General features: G+C 38.0%; 1 protein-coding gene and 1 pseudogene across 15 annotated transcripts in view; both read right to left on the reverse strand.

Moving 5' to 3' along the window:
* Positions 1 to 25,758, reverse strand: part of ANKS1B (ankyrin repeat and sterile alpha motif domain containing 1B) — a 1,131,483-nt gene that overhangs the window by 700,843 nt on the left and 404,882 nt on the right. For all 14 annotated transcript variants that reach the window (XM_082349568.1, XM_082349580.1, XM_082349581.1 and 11 more), the window contains one exon: positions 14,381 to 14,546. In XM_082349568.1, coding sequence (XP_082205694.1) covers positions 14,381 to 14,546 — 166 coding nt within the window. The remainder of the gene's footprint in view (positions 1 to 14,380; positions 14,547 to 25,758) is intronic.
* The window catches only part of LOC309608938 (AP-3 complex subunit sigma-2 pseudogene), a 510,311-nt pseudogene that overhangs the window by 446,327 nt on the left and 38,226 nt on the right, over positions 1 to 25,758 (reverse strand). The gene's annotated exons all lie outside the window — the stretch shown is intronic.

Genomic DNA, 25,758 nt, shown 5'->3' on the forward strand with positions numbered 1-25,758 from the left:
CTATGTGATTAAATGGCACCTGCAGTTTCTTCTCTGGGTTCTGTGTATAAAGAACAGAATAGGATCTCCTACAGAGAATGAATGTGGCCAACTCTGGCAGTAAAATATGTAACTCTGGATGCAATAACGGTCTATGTGAGTCCTTTTGACTCCCAGTATCTAGAACGCTTTGAGCTTTTATTTAGCAATATATTATAGATAAAACCTCTCCTATTATTTCATGTCTAATATGTTTTCTTTTTCTTCATGTCTCATACACCTAAGGACCTGGAAAATAGTAAGTCCTCAATAAATAGTTGTGTTACAAATGAATGAATAAATGAATGAATCTTATGAAAAGAGACAGTTCTAAACAGTGCTTTGCAGCACTGGGAAGAGCTATGAATAATAAATACGCTGACAGTCACAGTGAATTCTCATCTCTTTCAACAAATTATTCATCTGTTTTGATGTAGTTTCCTCTACTGCAATAGGAGATACGATGATAAATGTAATGAAATGATAGATGTGGAAATTTTTAGTGCATTAATTCTTGACTGAGATTAAATAAAATTACTTTTAATTCTCTACTCTTCTTAAGTATTCAAACTTAGTCTGTCAATACCCAAAAGTAATACAAAAGAAGAAGCTATTTCTGTCTTTTCCATTTGTTATAAATTACTTCTGAGACATCAACAGAAAAACAAACAATCTATTATGAGTTTCTTAGATTTATGTATTCTAATACAAATGTAAAATGTAATATATTGGAAAAAATCTAGCATAAAATATATTAATGTTGGGCTTCCCTGGTGGCGCAGTGGTTGAGAATCTGCCTGCTAATGCAGGGGACACGGGTTCGAGCCCTGGACTGGGAAGATCCCACATGCTGCGGAGCAACTGGGCCCGTGAGCCACAACTACTGAGCCTGCACGTCTGGAGCCTGTGCTCCGCAACAAGAGAGGCCACAACAGTGAGCGGCCCGCGCACCGCGATGAAGAGTGGCCCCCACTTGCCGCAACTAGAGAAAGCCCTAGCACAGAAATGAAGACCCAACATAGCAATCAATCAATCAATCAATCAATCAATAAAATCTTTAAAAAAATAAAATAAAATATATTAATGTAAAATGGTTACTTTTTAAAAGTATAATGTGACTGTAGTTGGGTGGCAGTTAATTTTGCTAATGTTACTTAATTAAGAGTGTAGGAGTACCTAAAGAGAGAACTAGTAGTCTTAGTGTAATATTACATTAATAACACAGCCTCTATTGAAAAGACTATAAAATGAATTAGTGAGCTTGCCAGTAGATGAATCTGACATGTCTAGACAGTGTAGGGAGAAAAAAAAAAAGATTTTAAATATAAGACTATAAGCATTATACAAGATTTCTTCAATGACTATAATTTTAGTATAATGTTATTTCCAACTTAATGCTATAGGTAGCAGCTGCTAAACAGAACAACATTGATAAGGGAGTCCACGAAATAACAGCTTAATCATCAGAGTGGATTGAAATTGCACAACTGTAAATTCCCATGAGCTATAATATTTTCTCTTTTACAAGCATTGAGAATAACTCTTGTCAAGTGTTCAACCAGTCCACCAAACAAGATAATCTAAATTAAAATATTCTGAATATGAGCAAAACCATAAGTTAAAAACCAATCTTTAACAGATAAAGGTTTACTGCAAGGAAGTTTCAGTATTTTATAGACAGTATCCATCCTTAGTCTATTCAACTTTCTTTCTTCAAAGATGGAAATCACCTACATATTTAACATTAACTAGATAAATGTGAATTGTTTTGACATGAGCTACTTTAACTTTCTAGATGACTAAGTTATTTTTAATTTTCTAATTATAAAACCAGTATGTGTTAACTGTAGAAATTTTGGACAATAAAAAAAGGTATGAAAAAAAAATAAAATTACATGTTATCTTAGCATCTAGAGATAGTAAAATGACTATGGTATCTTCCTGGTCTTTTTTTTTTTCCATGCACATACACATAATATTAGTTTGCAACCAAATTTGTATCAAATGGTAAATATACATTCATTCATTCAACAGATATTTATTCAGGGGCAACTATGTGCCGTTATAAAAATTTGAATAGGTAGATATTATTTGAAAACATTATTTTTAATGATTATATATGATTTTATCCTTTTATCATTATTACTTAAGCATTCACTTGTTTTGACTTTGGGGTTGTCTCCAATTCATCCACTTATTTTAGACTGATTAGAACACTCCTCAGTACCACTTCACAGATGGGCACAATATAGCTATATCACAAACCACTAAACAAGTTTCCAACTCTTTCTATTTTGTTTGAAAGGAAAACTTCAAGATTTATCCTGCAAATCAAAAAAAAAACCCTCAAAATCACGTGTTTAACTAACTAAATAATTAATTAATGAATTGTGAATGCGGTTAAGAATATGATCTCTATAGTAAAATATCCTGTATGCAAATTCCAGCACTGCCATTTTCTAAAAAGCTCCAAGCTTTTCTGTGCCTTGTTTCCCTTTCTGCAAAATAGTAATGATAAAACTACTTACTTCATACATAGCTTAAGATTAAATAAGTTAATATGCATAAAATAAGTAGTCAATAACGTTAGCTATTATTATTTTTTCATTAATATTTAATGAGTGTCTTTTATGTGGCAGCGATTTTGCTAGAAACTATGGTTGCAACTGGAGAACAGGCAAGACTGTGAACTCTACAAGACAAAAAACTAAAACAGATATTACAATAAGTAACCCCAAAATAATTACATAATCTCAATCAAAACTAAGGGGTCTAAAGGAAAATAAAATTAGAAGGTGCTAAAAAATTAGAAAACAGAGGCATCCATATACATACTTAGTCTGGGGCACAGGTATGTGTGGGTTCCCACAAAGGTGGTTTCCCTGAATAATACAAGTTATTTACTTGGGAGAAGGAGAAGGAAAAGGGACAGTAGAAACAGACATTGCTTCAGGCATGTGAAGGCCCACAGATAGAAAGGAGCTGCCCCTATTAAAGAACTAAAAGGAACTAAAGAGGGCCAGTTGGAAAGGTAGAGACTGGTGTGACATGAGGACATGGTGTGAAATGAAAAGGAAAAAAAAATATCACCTTATTCAGGGCCTTTCGGACCTTACTAGGGATTTGGGTCATCTTTCTAAGAGCAGTGGCATGTCACTAAGAGAGGAGTGATGCACTCAGATTTGGCTGCAACATGGATAATAAATTCAAGGAAGGCAAACAGGCAAATAATATTTTATTATTAAAATAATCCAGAAGAGTAATTGGTGATGGTAGAGATTAAGAGAAGCAGATAGATTTGAGAAGTAGTTAGGGATCAATAGTAAGTTACAGAATTACCCTCACCCTACAACCTATTCCAGTTAAAAACCACAAGACTTGGTGATTGATTGAATATGGAAGCTAACGAAGATGGAGATGGAAAGAATGACACACAGCGTTCTGCAATCAGATGAATGATTAAGTCATTTACTAAGAGAAGGAACCCTGCATGAAGAGCAAGTTTGGATGGAAAGACATAAGTGTAATTTTGGGGTCAAGGTATTTTTGAGACATATAAGTGGAGATATTCAATAGATGGACAGATGGATGAATGAGTGGATGGATGAATGGATGGATGGATGAGGCTGGAATTGAGAGGAAGTGGTCTAGACCAGAGAGAAATAGATGGGAGTCTTCAGCATGTTGATTGTAACAGAAGCCATACTATGGATGAGATCACTTAGGAAGAGGGAAAAGTAAAAAGAAAAGGGAGGACTTTGAGCCTTGAGGAACTCCCAACTTTTAGAACCTTGCAGAAAAATATTGGCTGTCAATATAGAGAGAGAACAGCATAGTAAGATTAAAATCTCCCTTGAACAGCAAAGGGAAGAAAAGATGTCAAGATGGAGGTGTCACTAACCTGTGAAATGCTGCTGAGAGGTTAAGAAAAATGAGGTTTGAAACATGTCCTTTAGATTTTGTGACATCAAGGTCATTGGTACCTTTAGAAAGCACCTTTCGTCAGCCCCAGTAGCCTAATGGATGAGGCACTGGCCTCCTAGAAAGCACCTTTCAACAGAGCAGTGAGGACTGGAAACCTGACAAGGTGGGCTGAGAAGTGAAAGGTAAGGAAGAAAATGAACATACTAAGAATGTGAAGGGGATAGAGAGAAGAATAGCAGCAGAGGAATCAAGTGGGATCAGGGAACTTTTTAGTTCTTTATTTGTCGCTTTCATTATTAGTTGTTTCTGTTGTTCGTTATTGTTTTTCAAATGAAAAAGACTTAAACCGATTTAAATGTTACTGTGCATGGCCCAGGGAAGAAGGACAATTAAAAACACAGGAGGGCTTGCCTGGCGGCACAGTGGTTAAGAACTTGCCTGCCAATGCAGGGGACACGGGTTCGAGCCCTGGTCCAGGAAGATCCCACACGCCGCGGAGCAACTAAGTCTGTGCGCCACAACTACTGAGCCTGCACTCTACAGTCCACGAGCCACAACTACTGAGCCCGTGAACCACAACTACTGAGCCCATGTGCCACAACTACTGAAGCCCGCGTGCCTAGAGCCATTGCTCTGCAACGTGAGAAGCCACCACAATGAGAAGCCTGCACACCACAAAGAAGAGTAGCCCCTGCTTGTTGCAACTAGAGAAAGCCTGCACGCAGCAACGAAGACCCAACGCAGCCAAAAATAAATAAATAAATTTTTAAAAAACAACAAAAAAAAAACACAGGAGAGAGAAGGAGTGAATGAAAGGGTCAAATTCCTGGGAAGGCAGAGACATGGAGCACAGAGGTTGGAGCTGACCTTCCATACATAGCATGAGAAAAATACCCTCTATTTTAACAGGAGGAATAGGCAGGAGAAAGGTGCAGGGGCAGTTGTACTAGTAGACTTGGTGGAGGACGTTAAACTTCCACCTGATGGCTCTGATTTTCTTTTTTTTTAACAATCTTTTTTGAAGTTTAGTTAATTTACAATGTTGTGTTAGATGCAGGTGTATAGCAAAGTGATTCAGTTATGCATACATATATACATAAATATATTCTTTTTCATATGCTTTTCCATTATAGGCTATTACAAGATATTGAATACAGTTCCCTGTGCCATACAGTAGGTCCTTGTTGCTCCAATTTTCTTTATTAATTAAAATATGAGGTCATCTGCTGAGCGTAAGAGACAAGGTAGGATAAAGTATCTGAGGTTTGAGGAGAGTAAAGGAAGAGTGAACTGATGTAGTGTGGAGGGCCTGCTTGAATTTGGTGAGCATGCATTTATGAATTAATGAATGTTTACCTCATTATTATACATATTCTGACATTGTAGAGAATCTCTGTTCCACACGATACCACATATGACATCAGAAAAAGCTTATATCCCCCACATAATCACTTTAATAAGAGTTCATTGTATTTTTAGAAATCTTATGAGTCTATGATTCATGTTATTCGTGTATACAACAAGTAAAATTGATCTGAGGAAAAAAAGGGATAATGTTCTTTTTGTTTAGGATGTTGTTTTCCAAATACAACAAACTTCCCCCAATTTGATCAAACTGAGATGACTACATTTTCAAATTAGTTAACTGTCCATATGGATGAAAGAATGGTTAGTTTACCAGGATTTCACTACAGGTACTGCTGCCCTAGTTTTCTCTCTTTGCCCTTCTATAAACTAACACTGGGTTACAAATTTACCACGCAGAGATCTGCCTTAATAAATGGCTAAGACAGCACTGAGCACAGAGCCAATGGCAAATAAATAATTGCTGTTTGATAAAAATGGTTCTTATCAGCAAGGCCAGTGTTTGTATGTTAAAGAATGCTTTCAAGGGGCTTAAAAATAGTTTGCTCTCTTAAATGAGTTAAACATACCCACAGAACTCATGTTGACACTACCCACTTGCTTAGCAGAGATAAACATTAGCCCTAGTCCAGTCTGAATTCTTTTAATTTCAAAAATTTGGCATTAGAATTAAGAAAGCTTCACCATTTCAAAAAATATTTTGGTATAAATAAGTTACAGAACCACCCTCACACTACTACCTATTTCAGGATACTGGGGGAGGTGTAGTGAGGTGTGGAGGATTATTCATCACATGACATTTTCGTTTCAGGTTGACCATAGTTCAGTGAGCACATTAGCAAATTGAATAAAGGTAAACGAGACCCACACTATCCTGGCATGGTACTATTGATTGTGTCCTTTTTATCAGAGATCATTTATTCTTTTTTTTTTTTTTTTATAAATTTATTTATTTATTTATTTATTTATTTATTTATTTATTTATATTTGGCTGTGTTGGGTCTTCGTTTCTGTGCGAGGGCTTTCTCCAGTTGCGGAGAGCGGGGGCCTCTCTTCATCGCGGTGCGCGGGCCTCTCACTGTCGCGGCCTCTCCCGTTGCGGAGCACAAGCTCCAGACGCGCAAGCTCAGTAGTTGTGGCTCACGGGCTTAGTTGCTCCGCGGCATGTGGGATCTTCCCAGACCAGGGCTCGAACCCGTGTCCCCTGCATTGGCAGGCAGATTCTTAACCACTGCGCCACCAGGGAAGCCCAGAGATCATTTATTCTTATCCAACAGGATTGGAACAGTCTTCACTGGTGTTGTTGTAAATTGCTCATTAATCAGAACGGATTTATTGAGCATCCATAGTGAGCAAAGCCTGTACTAAGTGATTCAAAATAACAGGTTGCCTAGTAACCATAAAATGGAAAAATTCCCCTGTGTAAATGAAAGGCAGATAAGAAAACATTATCTTTGATGGCACCTGACTATTTCATAAGGGATTTTTCTGCTATCATAGCCATTTTATTTTAAGGGTGATATTCATTCATTCATTCATTCACTCATTTAATGATTCATTCATTTATGTAACTGAGTCACCACTATGATTATGTAAGGTCCTTTGCTCGATGCAATAAGGGAAATAAATATGATTCAATACTGACTGAGTAAACATGAGTCTTAGAAAATTTACCAAGCAAGGACTGGACTTCTGTTCATCTTTATTTAATGAGCCTAGTACTAGAGCAATACTATTCTTTATTCCATATAAATCTGTAGTCATTGAGGCATGAGTAAAATGCTCCTTGCAGTGAGTATCCTTCATTTTCTGGTTGAATTGTAAAATCTTGTTGAATATAGATTTACTAGTAAGTTGCTTTCGTATTTAAATTAAACCAGTTGATATGATAAAAAATTTTTTCTTGTGGTCAGGATGAGACCTGTCTTGTACTAGCTCATCTAGTTAATAAGTAAAAGAGACCACAGAGAGGGAACTAACATCCATACTTAACTGATTTTCTGAGAAAAATACATATTCCATACCCATGAATGACAATGGCAGTTACAGCCAAGACCCTCAGGCTGCACAGCCTCTGAGACAAGCAAGTCCGGGCACGACCTGCCCCTGTAGACCCCAACACCCTAATTCACCTCTCCCATCTAGGTATTGAGTTTGTGTGCTCAGTTATAGCCCCTGTATTTCTTTCTTCGGGCTGCTACTAACCTGGTGTTTAAAACAACAGGAATGTATTTTCTCACAGTTCTAGAGGCTGGAAGTCCAAAATCAAGGTGTTGGCAGAACTAGTTCTTCCTGAGGGTTATGAAGAAAAGATCTGTTCCAGGCCTCGCTCCTTGGCTTGTACATGGCCATCTTCTCCCCATGTCTCTTCACATTGTCTTCCCTCTTTGCATGTCTCTGTGTCTTCCTTTTTATGAGTCATGTTGGATTAGGGCCCACCTAAAGACTTCATTTTAACTTGATGATCTCTATAAAGACCCTGTCTCCAATTCTCCAATTAAGGTCACATTCTGAGGTACTAGGAGTACTAGGGGTTCCAGTACACCTTTTTGGTGGGGGGGATGCGGGCACAAATCAACTCATCATCATCCCTCTAAAGAAATGGTCATCCCTCCACTCTCTCCATCTCTATCTTTGTCTCTCTCTATTCCTCACTGTCTTTCTTTCTCTCCAGGAAAAGCTTCAGAATGCAGTTCCTGTATGTGTAGAAATCCTCATTTTGTCTGTAAAACTGAGCCAAGTTATCCAGCACAGTTAACCAAAAACTGTAGAATACATACTCTAAGATATAATTCTTTAGTTCCCTTGGCTACTATTTTCCAAATGGCAGAATCCCACGGGGAGAAGGGATGAGCTTCACTCCTACATACCTCTCAGCTTTGTTCCCGCTTCCCCCTCTTCATTGGCATTGCCTTTCTCCTGGCCATCATCATTTTCTGCTGAGACTGCACATTGATCTCCTAATTAATCCTCCTGCCTCTAGCCTCATCTTTGTTCAATCTATCCCCCACATTGCTTCCTGAGAGATCGTTCTAAAACACAAAAATCTATCATGTCCCTCCTTAAAGTCTGTCAGTGGTTTGACTCAGCTATCCAACCTTCAGCATGTCACTTCTTTTTTTATGCATTTTTCCCTAGTCTCATTCTATGCTCTAACCATGCTATATAGGGCATAGTCTGTGAATGCAGTATGTTCTTCCACATGTCTGAATCTCTGTACACACTATTCCCTGGCCTAGAGAGCCATATATTTCCCATTCATTCATCTAACTCTTCCTTCTTTGAGGCTCAGATCAGGCACTACCTCCTGTTCTACTCTCCTGGAACACCTTATGCTCACCTCTCTCATTGAACTTATTACCCTTAATTTTAACACATTCTAAGCTCCTAAATATCAGGACTTTTACCTTTCACTCTGTTTCTTCTGCAACATGCAGCATGAGACCTAGAACACCAGAGGCACTCAATAAATGTTTATTAAGTAAGGAACTGTAGGGTAGTTACCTACCCAGTTCAATCTGTGGGCCTCCAAATGACTCATGTGCATCAAGAGAGGTCTCCTCTTCTAGAAGTCCTACCTTTAGATAATAAGGGACTTAGTAACAAAGGGAAAACATCAGTAACTCTAAGAGAAGTCCGTAACTTCCCCTAAGTTTATGAGCTTAATTAGTTGGTCCTGAGAAGGCAAAGCTAAGCATAGCAGAATGAGAGACCTGGAAGTAACTGGATCCAGGCAAAACCTAAGGTACAGGTTAATGGAATCAACAGAAGGAAAAGATGTGAACTGTTTCCTCATCCAGCCAGATGACAGTTACATTGATGCTCCCTTCTACCTGCTATGTTGTTTATGGAGGGGAATTTTGTGAGGTTCACTTGATAAGGTTCCATCTAGAACTGGAACAGAAACTGCTCTGACTCTCATATTCATCCGTATTCCTATCATTAAAAAAAAATCCTTCCATTTTTAATTCTGGACTCCCTCACCCCTAGAATTCACAATCATAGCCCAAAGTGCAAAGACCACCAATCATTATAAATTAAGCCTGGGTCAGCTGAGCAAATTGGTTTCTTTTATACTGAATCCAAATGATTGAACACAATTGGGGAAAATTATGTACCCATGCAAATTAACTCTTATCCCACTTAGAAAACAACAACAAATAACGCAGGCATTGTTGAAGTTTGTATTTTCCAAATGTATCTGTAAGAATATCTTTTTTATGATATGACTTCAATAACACTTTTCCATAAAGGGGAAGGGGAATTAAATTCCCTCCAGTTAAATATATGCAGGCTCTTGTCTACAATGGAAGCGATGTTGCCTTCTGAAGCTAAGTTATAAGAAGTAACATAGCTTCTGCCTCGTTCTCTTAGGATACTTGCTCTTGGAACACTTTTACATACCATGCTGAAGTCCAAGTAGGCCATTCCAGCCATATGGGTAAGGATCGGTCTTGAGAATAGATCCTCCAGCCCCCAGTCAAGTTGCCTCAGTTGATACCATTTGGGGCAGAAAGAGGCTATCCCTACCAAGCCCTTCCCAAAATGCAGATTTATAAGCAAAATAAATGCTCAAACATTAAGTGTTGAGGTGGTTTGTTATATAGCAATCAATAAGCAGAACAGATTCTAATACTTGAAAACAGGATGCTGCCATAATAAAAATTTAGAATACATGGCACTAATTTTGCGAATGAGGCAGCAGGCAAAAGCTGGAAGAGCCTCAAAATGAGTGCTTGTGAAAGGCTAAAGGCCAAGGAGAGGATTCGTGGAAGTCTAGAAAGCTATGAGAAAGCTGTTGTTGAAGGCTTAAATAGGACAGCAAATGTAATAATTGGAACCTAAAGGCAGGGAGTCATTTATAATAAAGTAGAGGAAAGTTTGGCAACATTGACTTCTGCAATAACATTGAGAAAAGAAATTGAACCAAATGAACTCTATGATCTAGCTAAAGAGATTTCCAGGCAGAATATTTAAAGTCAACCCAGCTTCATCTGGCTGCCCATGATAACATGCCAGTAGAGAGAGGAACTAAAGAATGACCCACTAAATACAAAGAGGCCAGAAATTTCTGGGTACAAAAACAAAACTGGTTTCTCATTTCTAGCTGCTCCAAATGGCAAACAATCCTCAAATAAATAAGGCCAATGACCAAATGTGGGTGAGATACAAAATCATATGTTAAGACCTAAGAAAGATCTCAGGTAGTGCCACGTAGAAACTTTAAGCCAGACAAAAGACCGTCTAAGGATTTAAGGACATGCCTCATAGATCCTCCTTGTTTAATAACAGGGTTCCTAAGAACCTCAAGGACATTGTCTCACAGAATTCTTATAAGGAGCACAAGGCAGAGAAAAACTTATCTGAAATATAAGCTTTTGTCTAATGGAGTATAAATTGAAACACAGGAAGTCCACAAAGTTTTAAAAGAAAGTAGATCAGTAGATTATCTCTGTAATATAAAATGAAAAGAGATAATATAAAATGAAAAGAGGTCTTTTGACCCCTAATCTTCTATACACAGTAAGCAAGTGAGAAAGATACTCAGCTGTAAACATGGGTTACTTTTTATGGAAAAAGAAGAATGTCTTGGAGGGTGGAACCAAGAGCCACAGAAAACAATTACTACTCCATTGTACTAAGCCTTAATCAAGTAACTGTGCTTGATTAGATTCAGAATTCCCACAGACTAGTGATGGCTGTATGCCCTATTTTCCCTGTGTTTGAATGGGAGTGTCAATTGTGGTTTTCCTATGCCTTTCCGACTCTTATATGTTATAGGACAGGAGACTGGTAACTTGTCTCTTTAGTTCACAGGTCGCCATTGCCAAGAGCAAAGGTAGTCAAGGACCTATACCATAAGAACTGCAACAGGGAGACTCACACATACCTGAACCTAGTTTGGGAGTTCATGCAGTAATGGGCTGATGTTTGGGAATCCTGAAGGAAAAAATGAGTGTAATTTGCATAGGAAAAGGATATAAATCTTTGTGACCAGAGGGCAGACTGTGGAGGATTATATTTTCCAAAAATGACAGCAAAAATATCTGCCATCTTATATTCCTCAAAATACCTTCAAGCTTATCTTTTATTTATAATAGCATGGCCATTTTATAGTCTGTATCTGATCATTCCAGTATTTGAAGTCTTTCGGGTGTGTAACTGTTCGTTCTTATTTCTGTTGATTCTTGTTTGGGGATCTTTTTCTTTTAGGCTTAATCATTGTAAACTGATCATTTTAATTGCAAAAGTATTTATAGGAATTATTTGGGGCCTAGGAAGATAATACATTCCTCTCTAGACGTTTACATTTGCTTCTGCTTGATGACTGAGGGTATTACTTTAAATTCATGGACTGATGTTTTTTAGACCATATGGATGATACGTTTTGGGTGCAAACCTGTGTGAGGACCAGCTCATGGTTACAACTCCTCAGGAATTTCTCCCCTTGTTCTGCTCACAACAAATCATCTTTTCAGACCTTGCAGTCTCCTTAGAATGAAGGTTATGAGGCAGGACTATTTCTGATTACTGTGAGGGTGTAGCCCCTGTACTCCTAGCTCTATGGAGGAAGGATTTCCTATTAGAATCCTCATGCTGAGCAGGCACAGAGATTTGTTTTCTGTACACAAACCCATAGAGGACTTGAGCACCAAAGTTCAACAGCAGGTTCAGCAAATTCCCTCAGGACAAAAGTGGCTTTAATGCTCCACTGGCTTCCCACCTTCACCAATGTACTGCCTGATTATTTCTTACTAATATACTGATAAAAAGAAGTTCCTAATTTAAAGGTTATTCGCTTTACATAATCTTCCTGTCACCTTTTTGACGCTTTTAAGTTTTCCTTTTCTGTATTTTTATCCAGTACGTTTATTGGTTTTCAGCAGGAGAGTTTTTCTAAGCCTATTAGTCTTGTTACCTGGGTCCATGTCTTTTTCATACCTGTATCCTCAGCATGCAAAGCAATGCCTGGCATGTGAAGGAACTCAATTCGTTTTTGATTGTTTAATGAATACACAATGCTTTCATTCCTGCTTCCACTAGCCCTAACTTAACACCCTTACCCCCATTCCCTAATTAAGGCTCTTTTAAATTTTCATACATATATACTGTCCACTTTCCTACATTAACTGAGCTTTGCCCCTGATTTCCCCACTGTTTTCCCCTGTGACCTCTCCTACAGAAGATCTTTCATTCAACTATCATTCTCATCATCTCTCAGCACTGTCTTCACTCTCCATGATTGCGTCTGAATCACTCACTATTCTACCTTCATCCGAAATCTGCTGCTCATCTGATGATTATGCTATCCTATTAGAACATACTTTTTCTGATTTTATTGTTATTATATGTGGACTTCCAGGCATACCTCCACATTTCTTGAGGATTTCAGTACTTGGTTCACACTTTCTATTCCACTTTATCTCCTAATATAATGCAGCAGCATAACTAACATAGTGTTTAAGAGTACAAGTGGACAACACAAGTTCAAGTCCCAGAACCATCTGCTGTTAACATGTAACCTTGGGAGGTTACCTAATATTTCGGTGCCTCACTTTCCTCACTGTAAATTGGGAATAATGGCATTATTACCTTACAGCATTGTAAGAATTATGTGAAATAATGTATATAAAGCACTTATAATAGTATCTGGCACACAGTAAATGCTCAATAAACTTTAACTATTTTCATGATTATGCTCTTACCTCATCCTAAAATATTCTTTCTGCATGCTTATGATTCATACAACACCCTGGCCTCAATGCTTCTCAAAAATCTACTTGTTCACTTCTATAAAATACCATAGCCTATTACTTAAAATGGTATTTCTGAATTTTACTTTAACCCTTCTCAACATCTAGCTCTTCTTTTCAGTCAATAACCTTTTACAGTACTCAGAAATTGAACCCATATGGAAGTACCTATTTTCTTTGTATTCATGATGCTCTATCTTCTCTTCTCTCTGAGAGAAGCAATGTCTGTGTTTTCTTAGACTAGCTCAGTCTTAATTTCTACCTATTCAATTCTCTCTTTTTACTCTTTGTCTTCAATCTCTTGCTCTCCACTAGCAAATTCCTCCAACTTGTAAACCTGACCAAGTCTTACTTATCCTAAAATAAACTACCCATTTCTCCTTCATACCACTTTCTTTTTATTTTAGCATCATATCTCTTCTTCTAATCCTCTTCAAAGGGTAACCTGTATTCTCCACTCCCATTTCCTTATTTTGCATTTCCGAGTGTCTCACTGTTAACTTCCAGAAACCTGGTTTTATCACATCACTTCTTAAACTCACTATTCAAAGATAGGCAGCAATTGGATTATCAAACCAAAAAAAAAAAAAAAAAGCCTCTCCTCAGAACTTCTCCTACAACTTCTTTGCAGTTTTGAATATGCTGACCACCCACCTGAAGCTTTCCTCCCTCATTAGCTTTCATGTTAACTGTGCATTCTTTCTTAGAGGCAGTGGCGAAGGAACAGAACGCAAACATGATGGTAGTCAAAAACTCATGTTCAAGCAAAGGCCCCCCAATGTATAGATCTTAAATAAGACACTTAGCTCCAATCTCCTTATCAGTAAAATAGGCATAATATTTGTTTGCCTTGCTCACCAGTTTATAATGCAAAAAATAAAACAATGGATCTGAAAATACCACCAAAGAGATAAAATACACAAAGTAGCTGAGTATGCTTTGATAACCTGTAAGCAGATAAGATGCAGGAAAGTATATTGAAAGACTCTTGCTACCAAATTTGCTATGAACTCTAAAGGACCCAAAGTTTTGTATCTGACCTAGAAGGTTTTTCACTATTAAAAGGTTTCATTGTCTTCACCATGACAGAACCATCTCCATGAGGGTCTTGCCAAGAAGTTAAGAGACTTCACATCAAAAATGCTCTAACTTACCTGGACTCACTTCAAAATGCAAAAAAATAAAAGTAAAAATCATTGTGACTATATTGGGGCACTTTCATTTTTTAAATATTGTGGGAAATCTAAATATTAATAACACATCTTCACATACGCAGGCATATAAATTGAATTGGTCCAAATGTCAGTAAGAAATATTACCAGTTCTTGGAGAAGGGGCCCTTGCAATTTCTAAGGAGCAAGGTTTCTTTGTAACTGCTGTGTCCATGAGATCACATAGAAAGTTCTCATTTTCTGAAGGAAATGTATCCAGAGAAGCAGATGGTACAATTTCCATAGTGTAATTCCTCTTCTTTGGATAGGACTCCTGAAAGGAAGGAGAAAAAATAAAAATAGCTTTGTGATAAAGACACAGCCTGTTTAATTTATAAAAACTAGGAAAAATAATAAGGTTCGTCAGTTCTTCTAAAAGTGATTGACAGGTGATGATTCATCTGTTTGAATAAGTTATGCAACAGTGTAACTCCAATATTATCAGTGATATTTTTAGAAGGGTCTTTATAATTTGGTTCCCCTGACGTTATCAGGGGAGGTCCTGATCTCCTGTCATGAGATCTTTTTGTAATATATGTGTATTTTCTACTTGTGGCATAAACTGTTGTTTAACTAATCCACAGTCATTCCCACAACTTTACTCCTTTGCTTGCTTCCTAGAGATATGACTCAGGTTTTGGCCAGTTAGATATAAGGGGAAATTTGCTGGGAGGCTTCTGGAAAAATATTTTTCTTCAGAGAAAAGACATGTAAAGAGGCTTTTTAAGAGCCTTGGCCTTCCTTGGTTTCCTCTCTCTGCGTGCAGCCTTGATGTCTGGAGGGGGCAGGCATGTTGTAACCATAGGCAGTAAGCCTCTTACCTCAAAAAGCTAACAGGCCAAGAATGGCAACAGAAGGGTAAAAAAGCCTGGGACCTAGATGGTATCACTGAGCTGCTCAAATAGCCCCAGGACCAGTTTCTTCAGGCTTCTTAAGCAAATATTAAAGTTCTTATTGTTTGAGTCATTGCTAATTGGGTTTTCAGTCACTTAGAAGTAAATGCGTTCCCACCCAACACACTTCCTTGGTGAATACTGCTAACTAATATACTAAGGTCACTCTTTTCAGGTTAGGATAAAATTAAGGTCCAATTCTATATTACTGATTCTTCAATATATTCTAAAAACTGGAATTTGTTTCATTTTACAAGATCTTTATTTCTTATACAAGGCATTAATGGTCAGCAAATATTTATTGGGCATCTATCATATACATCTAGGACTGTGCTAACTGCTTGAGATTTAAAAAAACGAGTAAGACATAATCCTTGCCCTCAGAAAGTTCACAGTTTACTAGAGAAGAAAAACAGATTATCTGCATGATGAATTTCACAATTAATCATGTTTTAATTTTGATATTTGTTATCTTTATAAACCATACTTCACTATCAAAAGAAAAAGACAAATAAGCAGAAAAATTAACTCACTTTCAAAAAATATTCTAAGATATATCCAAGGGTTGGTAAAGATTTAGTACAAGCTCCTATTTTTTTCTATAATGATACTTACAGTATAGTAGAATAAGTATTCAAGGTCAGTGTAATTGCTTTCAGACTATACCAGACCCTCACACATCAGAGTCAATTATGTTCACTCTACTCTATTGAAAGCAGGAAATTGGGAGTAATTTATTTTTAACAACAAAGGGTGACAAAGTTGAAAGCATCCAGAGGAAAGCAATCAGGATGGTATGTGATTTAAAAACCATGTCACAGAAGAAATGATGAAAGGAACTGCAGTGTTCTATCCCAGAGAAGCCTTACAGCTGCATAATAGTTTTCTCAACATATTTGCAAGTCTGTCCCTCAAGAGCTATCCCACAAAGTGGGGAAGGGGATAAGTTGTTGTGGTAGATTTATTCTAAAGTTCTTAAAGGTAGAACAAAGAGCAATGTTTATTAGTCAAGGAGGGCAAATTTGGGCCAACACAAAAAATAATTTTCTGTGAATTAACAATATTGCTTATCTTCTAAAATAAAAATGCACTGATAGGGCTTCCCTGGTGGTGCAGTTGTTAAGAATCCATCTGCCAATGCAGGGGACACGGGTTCGAGCCCTGGTCCAGGAAGATCCCACATGCCGCGGAGTAACTAAGCCCATGCGCCACAACTACTGAGCCTGTGCTCTAGAGTCCACATGCCACAACTACTGAAGCCTGCGCGCCTAGAGCCTGTGCTCCGCAACAAGAGAAGCCACCGCAATGAGAAACCTGTGCACCGCAACAAAGAGCAGCCCCTGCTCGCTGCAACTAGAGAAAGCCCACACGCAGCAACGAAGACCCAATGCAGCCAAAAGTAAATAAATAAATTTAAAAATAAAATAAAATAACAGGCAAAGATAAATATTAAAAAAATGCACTGATATAATAATTAGCTAAAAAATAGCACTAGAAAGCAACAGAACTCCTCATTAAGTGGAAATGTTTACACAGAACTATCTATTGATAAAATTATGTATAAAACACACCAGGTGACTGTAAACTCCATGAAAGCTGGAACTTCTCTTGTTCACCACTCTATCCCCAGAATCTAATATAACTCCTGCCACATAATGGGTCCTCAATAAGTATTTTGATCAACTGAACAGTCTCTAATGTCCTTTCAAGCAAATCTGAATACCAGTTAGGAAAAGGATAATGCCTTTTAAAGATGTAAATTACCTTACTCTTCTGTTTTTTTAAAATTATTGTTTACTGCTTTGCATATCAAAAGTGAAAAAAATGAGATTACAGTAAGATTGTAATGAGCCTATGAAAAAAGAGTCTCCAGCTTAAACCCTAGTTCATCCTAAAATTAATCAGAACAACCCATTCTTCATGGATTTGATTAAGTTGGACTTTTACTGTGTTTATAAAGAATTATGAGGATCTTAAAGGCCTTGAAAACTACTTTGAAATTTAACCACACAGGGTGAGTTAGTATATTAAGTATATATATTTGTTAGAGAAATATTAGAAACTATAAAGAAAGAGAAAAAAATTATCACATGAAAGCCCAGCATGCTCAGATAACTAACAGTAACATTTTGGTGTATATTCTCCCAGATGGCTTCCGTGTGTGTAGACATATGGGTGTGTGCAAAGTAAAGACCAACTATTTTAAACAATAATGAAGTACACTCTCTTCTGCTTCCTAAAGGAGTGCCACCATTTTTCATTGGCGTAGAAGTCTGTAGTACGCACATGGCTTCCTTATGGAAAGTGAGGGCCCCAAGGGAAGGAGATAGTAAAACAAAGATAGCAAAGCCGTACCTTTGTAACCAAATATTTCATATTACCAAAAAAGCAGGGCATTCAACGAAATACCTGACATGTATCCCTTGAAAGAGGATATATGAGATTATAAAATAATAAAATATATCCACGTGTGTCCATGTTTAGGAGATTGATCATTACCACTGAGATCTGCCCCTCCCATCCCATGCTCCCCTTTCCATTCCCACCCCTTCCCTTGGCAACCAGGGCTAAATCTTGTTCTGAACGTTGTGTTTATAATTCCCTGGATTGCTGTTAAAATTTATCTATGTATGTAAGTATCAATAAAGAATAAATGGTTTTGTACTGTATGCTTTTGAATTTCATATATATAATATAAAATGCTCTTGCTCTTCTGTGACTTTTTTCAATCAATATTATGCTTCTGAATTTCATTTATTTTCAGTGTGATGCAGGAGTCCACCATATAGGTATACCACAAATTCATTTACACATTCTCCCAACAACGGACTTTTAAACATTTCCCAGATGTCTTGTTATTAAGAAAAATGTTGCTATGGATATTCCTGTACAAAGTACCTTCATACAAGTAACCAGGGTACATTACCTATTCCAGTAGTCATGGGACAGAGAATCAAGAATAGACACAAGATGTGAAAAATGAATGGAATCAAAAGTTCTACACAAATAGGAATTTATAGCAAGAGGTGGTCATGAGAATTGAGATTGGATGCTTGGTAGATTCTATAGAAATCTTAAGGAGGGCATTGTGTTTTCCCACCCCAAGAAGGATAAAAGTTCAAGAGATTTTCTGTAAGTCTTACATAAAGATATTATGTATAAATAAAGATATTATATGTAATGTTTTCTGATTTGGTATTTACCTCTAGTCATGTATTCTGAACAAGTTTCAATGACAAATATATGTCTACATGATGAATTTAAGTCCCAGTACATGCACAGTCATAATTTATTTAGTCAATCTTATCATACTGAAATTTTAATGTTTTTCTTTTAAGGGAACACTCTTGTGCATATATCTTTGTTTACATGCTTAACTAGTTCTTTTGAAATGGAATTCCTGTAACAATAGTTATATACCATATGCTTACATATAACTGAATCTGTTTCTGGATTTTCTAATTGTTCCATATGTCAGTCTATTCTAATACCACAATCATACTGCTTTGATTATTGAAGCCTTAAAATTAATTTTACTATCTGGTAGGCTATGTCTCTCCTCATATTCATCCTTATCAAAGCACTGATGATTATCCTCATGTTTATTTTTCAAAAAACATCTTTAAACATTTTGGTCAATTTCTCCTTAAATCATTATCTCCCCTTTGTTTCCTGTCAGTAAACAGTACTTCCATACACCAGTCACTCAAACCACCTGGGGATTATTCTTCATTCTCACTCTTCCTCAACATGCCCACTCATTCCCCAAGTCCCATATTCAACACTGACTTAGGTATCTCAAACACATTCATTTCTCTCTACCACCACTACAACCCTGGTCCGGGTCACCACTGTATCTCACTTGAACTGCTAGAACAACTTCCAAACTGGTCTCCTTGCCTCTAGTCTTGCTCCTCTCCCAGTTAATTCACTTTCAAACACGAGCATGAGGTTACTAAGTCAGGTCAAAATAAATTCATTTCCTTTCACTATAACTTTATTTGATGAGAGAATCATAAAACGTTCTAGTCACAGTACCTACTGATTTTTTTAAACATTTAACATGGTCTTTCATAATATCTCAGAATTTCCATGCTGAATGATTTCATTAAATGCATTAATGATCCAGGTAGTAAACTCATTAAAATAACAAGATCTGGAAGAATAAACTAAAGGTTAAGCATAATCCCATTAATCTGTAAAATAAATGGGGTTAATAACTAAAGACCTGGGGTCCGGGCAAGATGGCAGAAGAGTAAGACACATAGATCACCTTCCTTCCCACAGATACATTAGAAATACATCTACACGTGGAACTGCTCCTACAGAACACCCACTGAACGCTGACAGAAGACGTCAGACCTCCCAAAAGGCAAGAAACTCCCCCACGTACTTGGGTAGGGCAAAAGAAAAAAGAAATAACAGAGACAAAAGAATAGGGACGGGACCTGCGCCAGTGGGAGGGAGCTGTGAAGGAGGAAAGGTTTCCACACACTAGGAAGGCCCTTCGCGGGCGGAGACTGCGGGTGGCGGAGGGGGGAGCTTCGGAGGCACAGAGGAGAGCGCAGCCACAGGGGTGCGGAGGGCAAAGCGGAGAGATTCCCACACAGAGGAGCGGTGCTGACGAGCACTCACCAGCCCGAGAGGCTTGTCTGCTCACCCGCCGGGGCCGGCGGGGCTGGGAGCTGAGGCTCGGGCTTCGGTCGGATCGCAGGGAGAGGACTGGGGTTGGCTGCGTGAACACAGCCTGAAGGGGTTAGCGCACCACAGCTGGCCGGGAGGGAGTCAGGGAAACAGTCAGCTGCCGAAGAGGCAAGAGACTTTCTTGCCTCTTTGTTTCGCGGTGTGCAAGGAGACGGGATTCAGAGCGCCGCCTAAACGAGCTCCAAAGACAGGCGCGAGCCGCGGCTATCAGCGCAGACCCCAGGGACGGGCATGAGACGCTAAGGCTGCTGCTGCCGCCACCAAGAAGCCTGTGTGCGAGCACAGGTCACTCTCCACACCGCCCCTCCCGGGAGCCTGTGCAGCCTGCCACGGCCAGGCTCCCGTAATCCGGGGACCACTTCGCTGGGAGAACGCACGGTGCGCCTCAGGCTGCTGCAACGTCACGCCGGCCTCTGCCGCAGGCTCGCCCCGCCTCCTCCGTACCGCTCCCTCCCCCCGCCTGAGTGAGCCAGAGCCCCCGAAGCAGCTGCTCCTTTAACCCCTTTCTGTGTGAGCGAAGAACAGATGCCCTCAGGCGACCTACACGCAGAGGCGGGTCCAAATCCAAAGCTGAACCCCGGGAGCTGTGCGAACAAAGAAGAGAAAGGGAAATTTCTCCCAGCAGCCTCAGAAGCAGCGGATTAAAGCTCCACAAACAACTTGATATACCTGCATCTGTTGAATACCTGAATAGATAACGAATCATCCCAAATTCAGGAGGTGGACTTTGGGAGCAGGATATATTAATTTTTCCCCTTTTCCTTTTTTTGTGAGTGTATATGTGTATGCTTCTGGGTGAGATTTTGTCTGTATAGCTTTGCTTTCACCATTTGTCCTAGGGTTCGGTCCGTCCGTTTTTGTTTTTGTTTTTTTTCCGCTTAAAAAAATTTTTTCTTAATAAATGTTTTCTTAATAATTATTTCCTTATTTTCTATTTTTAAAAATTAAAAAAAAAATTTTTCTTAATATGTTTTTTCATATTTTTTATTTTAAAAAATTAAAAAATTTATTAAAAAAATTTTTTTCTTAATAAATTTCTTCTTAATAATTTTTATTCTTATTGTTTACTACAATAGCTTCATTTTATTTTATTTTATTTTATCCTCTTTCTTTCTTTCTTTCTATTTTTTCTCCCTTGTATTCTGAGCCAGGTGGATGAAAGGCTCTTGGTGCTCCAGCCAGGCATCAGGGCTGTGCCTCTGAGGTGGGAGAGCCAACTTCAGGACACTGGTCCACAAGAGACCTCCCAGCTCCACGTAATACCAAATGGCGAAAATCTCTCAGAGATCTCCATCAATGTCAAGACCCAGCTTCACTCAACGACCAGCAAGCTACAGTGCTGGACACCCTATGCCAAACAACGAGCAAGACAGGAACACAGCCCCATCCATTAGCAGAGAGGCTGCCTAAAATCATAATAAGACCACAGACACCCCAAAACACACCACCAGACGTGGACAGGCCCACCAGAAAGACAAGATCCAGCCTCAGCCACCAGAACACAGGCACTAGTCCCCTCCACCAGGAAGCCTACACAACCCACTGAACCAACCGTAGCCACTGGGGACAGAAACCAAAAACAACGGGAACTACGAAACTGCAGCCTGTGAAAAGGAGAACCCAAACACAGTAAGATAAGCAAAATGAGAAGACAGAAAAACACACAGCAGATGAAGGAGCAGGGTCAAAACACACCAGACCTAACAAATGAAGAGGAAATAGGCAGTCTACCTGAAAAAGAATTCAGAATAATGATAGTAAAGATGATCCAAAATCTTGGAATTAGAATAGACAAAATGCAAGAAACATTTAACAAGGACGTAGAAGAACTAAAGAGGAACCAAGCAACGATGAAAAACCACAATAAATGAAATTAAAAATACTCTAGATGGGATCAATAGCAGAATAACTGAGGCAGAAGAACGGATAAGTGACCTGGAAGATAAAATAGTGGAAATAACTACTGCAGAACAGAATAAAGAAAAAAGAGTGAAAAGAACTGAGGACAGTCTCAGAGACCTCTGGGACAACATTAAACGCACCAACATTCGAATTATAGGGGTCCCAGAAGAAGAAGAGAAAAAGAGAGGGACTGAGAAAATATTTGAAGAGATTATAGTTGAAAACTTCCCTAATATGGGAAAGGAAATAGTTAATCAAGTCCAGGAAGCACAGAGAGTCCCATACAGGATAAATCCAAGGAGAAACATGCCAAGATACATATTAATCAAACAATCAAAAATTAAATATAAAGAAAACATACTAAAAGCAACAAGGGAAAAACAACAAATAACACACAAGGGAATCCCCATAAGGCTAACAGCTGATCTTTCAGCAGAAACTCTGCAAGCCAGAAGGGAGTGGCAGAATATACTTAAAGTGATGAAAGAGAAAAACCTACAACCAAGATTACTCTACCCAGCAAGGATCTCATTCAGATTTGATGGAGAAATTTAAAACTTTACAGACAAGCAAAAGCTGAGAGAGTTCAGCACCACCAAACCAGCTTTACAACAAATGCTAAAGGAACTTCTCTGGGCAAGAAACACAAGAGAAGGAAAACACCTACAATAACAAACCCAAAACATTTAAGAAAATGGGAATAGGAACATACATATCGATAACTACCTTAAATGTAAATGGATTAAATGCTCCCACCAAAAGACACAGACTGGCTGAATGGATACAAAAACAAGACCCATATGTATGCTGTCTACAAGAGACCCACTTCAGACCTAGAGACACATACAGACTGAAAGTGAGGGGATGGAAAAACATATTCCATGCAAATGGAAATCAAAAGAAAGCTGGAGTAGCAATTCTCATATCAGACAAAATAGACTTTAAAATAAAGACTATTACAAGAGACAAAGAAGGACACTATATAATGATCAAGGGATCTATCCAAGAGGAAGGTATAACAATTGTAAATATTTATGCACCCAACATAGGAGCACCTCAATACATAAGGCAAATACTAACAACCATAAAAGGGGAAATTGACAGTAACACAATCATAGTAGGGGACTTTAACACCCCACTTTCACCAATGGACAGATCATCCAAAATGAAAATAAATAAGGAAACACAAGCTTTAAATGATACATTAAACAAGATGGACTTAATTGATATTTATAGGACATTCCACCCAGAAACAACAGAATACACATTTTTCTCAAGTGCTCATGGAACATTCTCCAGGATAGATCATATCTTGGGTCACAAATCAAGCCTTGGTAAATTTAAGAAAATTGAAATCGTATCAAGTATCTTTTCCGACCACAACGCTATGAGACTAGATATCAATTACAGGAAAAGATCTGTAAAAAGTACAAACACATGGAGGCTACACAATACACTACTTAGTAACGAAGTGATCACTGAGGAAATCAAAGGGGAAATCAAAAAATACCTAGAAACAAATGACAATGGAGACACGACGACCCAAAACCTATGGGATGCAGCAAAAGCAGTTCTAAGAGGGAACTTTATAGCAATACAAGCCTACATAAAGAAACAAGAAACATCTCGAATAAACAACCTAACCTTGCACCTAAAGCAATTAGAGAAAGAAGAACAAAAAAACCCCAAAGCTAGCAGAAGGAAAGAAATCAAAAAGATCAGATCAGAAATAAATGAAAAAGAAATGAATGAGATAATAGCAAAGATCAATAAAACTAAAAGCTGGTTCTTTGAGAAGATAAACAAAATTGATAAACCATTAGCCAGACTCATCAAGGAAAAAGGGAGAAGACTCAAATCAATAGAATTAGAAATGAAAAAGGAGAAGTAACCACTGACACTGCAGAAATACAAACGATCATGAGAGATTATTACAAGCAACTCTATGCCAATAAAATGGACAACCTGGAAGAAATGGACAGATTCTTAGAAATGGACAACCTGCCGAGACTGAACCAGGAAGAAATAGAAAATATGAACAGACCAATCACAAGCACTGAAATTGAAACTGTGATTAAAAATCTTCCAACAAACAAAAGCCCAGGACCAGATGGCTTCACAGGCAAATTCTATCAAACATTTAGAGAAGAGCTAACACCTATCCTTCTCAAACTCTTCCAAAATATTGCAAAGGGAGGAACACTCCCCAACTCATTCTACGAGGCCACCATCACCCTGATGCCAAAACCAGACAAAGATGTCACAAAGAAAGAAAACTACAGGCCAATATCACTGAGGAACATAGATGCAAAAATCCTCAACAAAATACTAGCAAACAGAATCCAACAGCACATTAAAAGGATCATACACCATGATCAAGTGGGGTTTATTCCAGGAATGCAAGGGTTCTTCAATATATGTAAATCAATCAACGTGATACATCATATTAACAAATTGAAGGAGAAAAACCATATGATCATCTCAATAGATGCAGAGAAAGCTTTCGACAAAACTCAGCACCCATTTATGATAAAAGCCTTGCAGAAAGTAGGCAAAGAGGGAACTTTCCTCAACATAATAGAGGCCATATATGACAAACCCACAGCCAACATTGTCCTCAATGGTGAAAAACTGAAACCATTTCCACTAAGATCAGGAACAAGACTAGGTTGCCCACGCTCACCACTATTATTCAACATAGTTTTGGAAGTATTAGCCACAGCAATCAGAGAAGAAAAAGAAATAAAAGGAATCCAAATCGGAAAAGAAGAAGTAAAGCTGTCACTGTTTGCAGATGACCTGATAATATACATAGAGAATCCTAAAGATACTACCAGAAAACTACTAGAGCTAATCAATGAATTTGGTAAAGTAGCAGGATACAAAATTAATGCACAGAAATCTCTTGCATTCCTATACACTAATGATGAAAAATCTGAAAGTGAAATTAAGAAAACACTCCCGTTTACCATTGCAACAAAAAGAATAAAGTATCTAGGAATAAACCTCCCTAAGGAGACAAAAGACCTGTATGCAGAAAATTATAAGACACTGATGAAAGAAATTAAAGATGATACAAATAGATGGAGAGATATACCATGTTCTTGGATTGGAAGAATCAACATTGTGAAAATGACTCTACTACACAAAGCAATCTACAGATTCAATGCAATCCCTATCAAACTACCACTGGCATTTTTTACAGAACTAGAACAAAAAATTTCACAATTTGTATGGAAACACAAAAGACCCCGAATAGCCAAAGCAATCTTGAGAACGAAAAATGGAGCTGGAGGAATCAGGCTCCCTGACTTCAGACTATATTACAAAGCTACAGTAATCAAGACAGTTTGGTACTGGCACAAAAATAGAAACATAGATCAATGGAACAGGATAGAAAGCCCAGAGATAAACCCATGCACATATGGTCACCTTATCTTTGATAAAGGAGGCAAGCATATACAGTGGAGAAAAGATAGCCTCTTCAATAAGTGATGCTGGGAAAACTGGACAGGTACATGTAAAAGTATGAAATTAGAACACTCCCTGACACCATACACAAAAATAAACTCAAAATGGATTAAAGACTTAAGTGTAAGGCCAGACACTATCAAACTCTTAGAGGAAAACATAGGCACAACACTCTATGACATAAATCACAGCAAGATCCTTTTTGACCCACCTCCTAGAGAAATGGGAATAAAAACACAAATAAACAAATGGGACCTAATGAAACTTAAAAGCTTTTGCACAGCAAAGGAAACCATAAACAAGACCAAAAGACAACCCTCAGAATGGGAGAAAATATTTGCAAATGAAGCAACTGACAAAGGATTAATCTCCAAAATTTACAAGCAGCTCATGCAGCTCAATAACAAAAAACAAACAACCCAATCCAAAAATGGGCAGAAGACCTAAATAGACATTCCTCCAAAGAAGATATACAGATTGCCAACAAGCACATGAAAGAATGCTCAACATCATTAA

Source organism: Balaenoptera borealis (genome assembly GCF_965194805.1).
Source record: "Balaenoptera borealis genome assembly, chromosome: 13".
Classification (NCBI taxonomy): domain Eukaryota; kingdom Metazoa; phylum Chordata; class Mammalia; order Artiodactyla; family Balaenopteridae; genus Balaenoptera; species Balaenoptera borealis.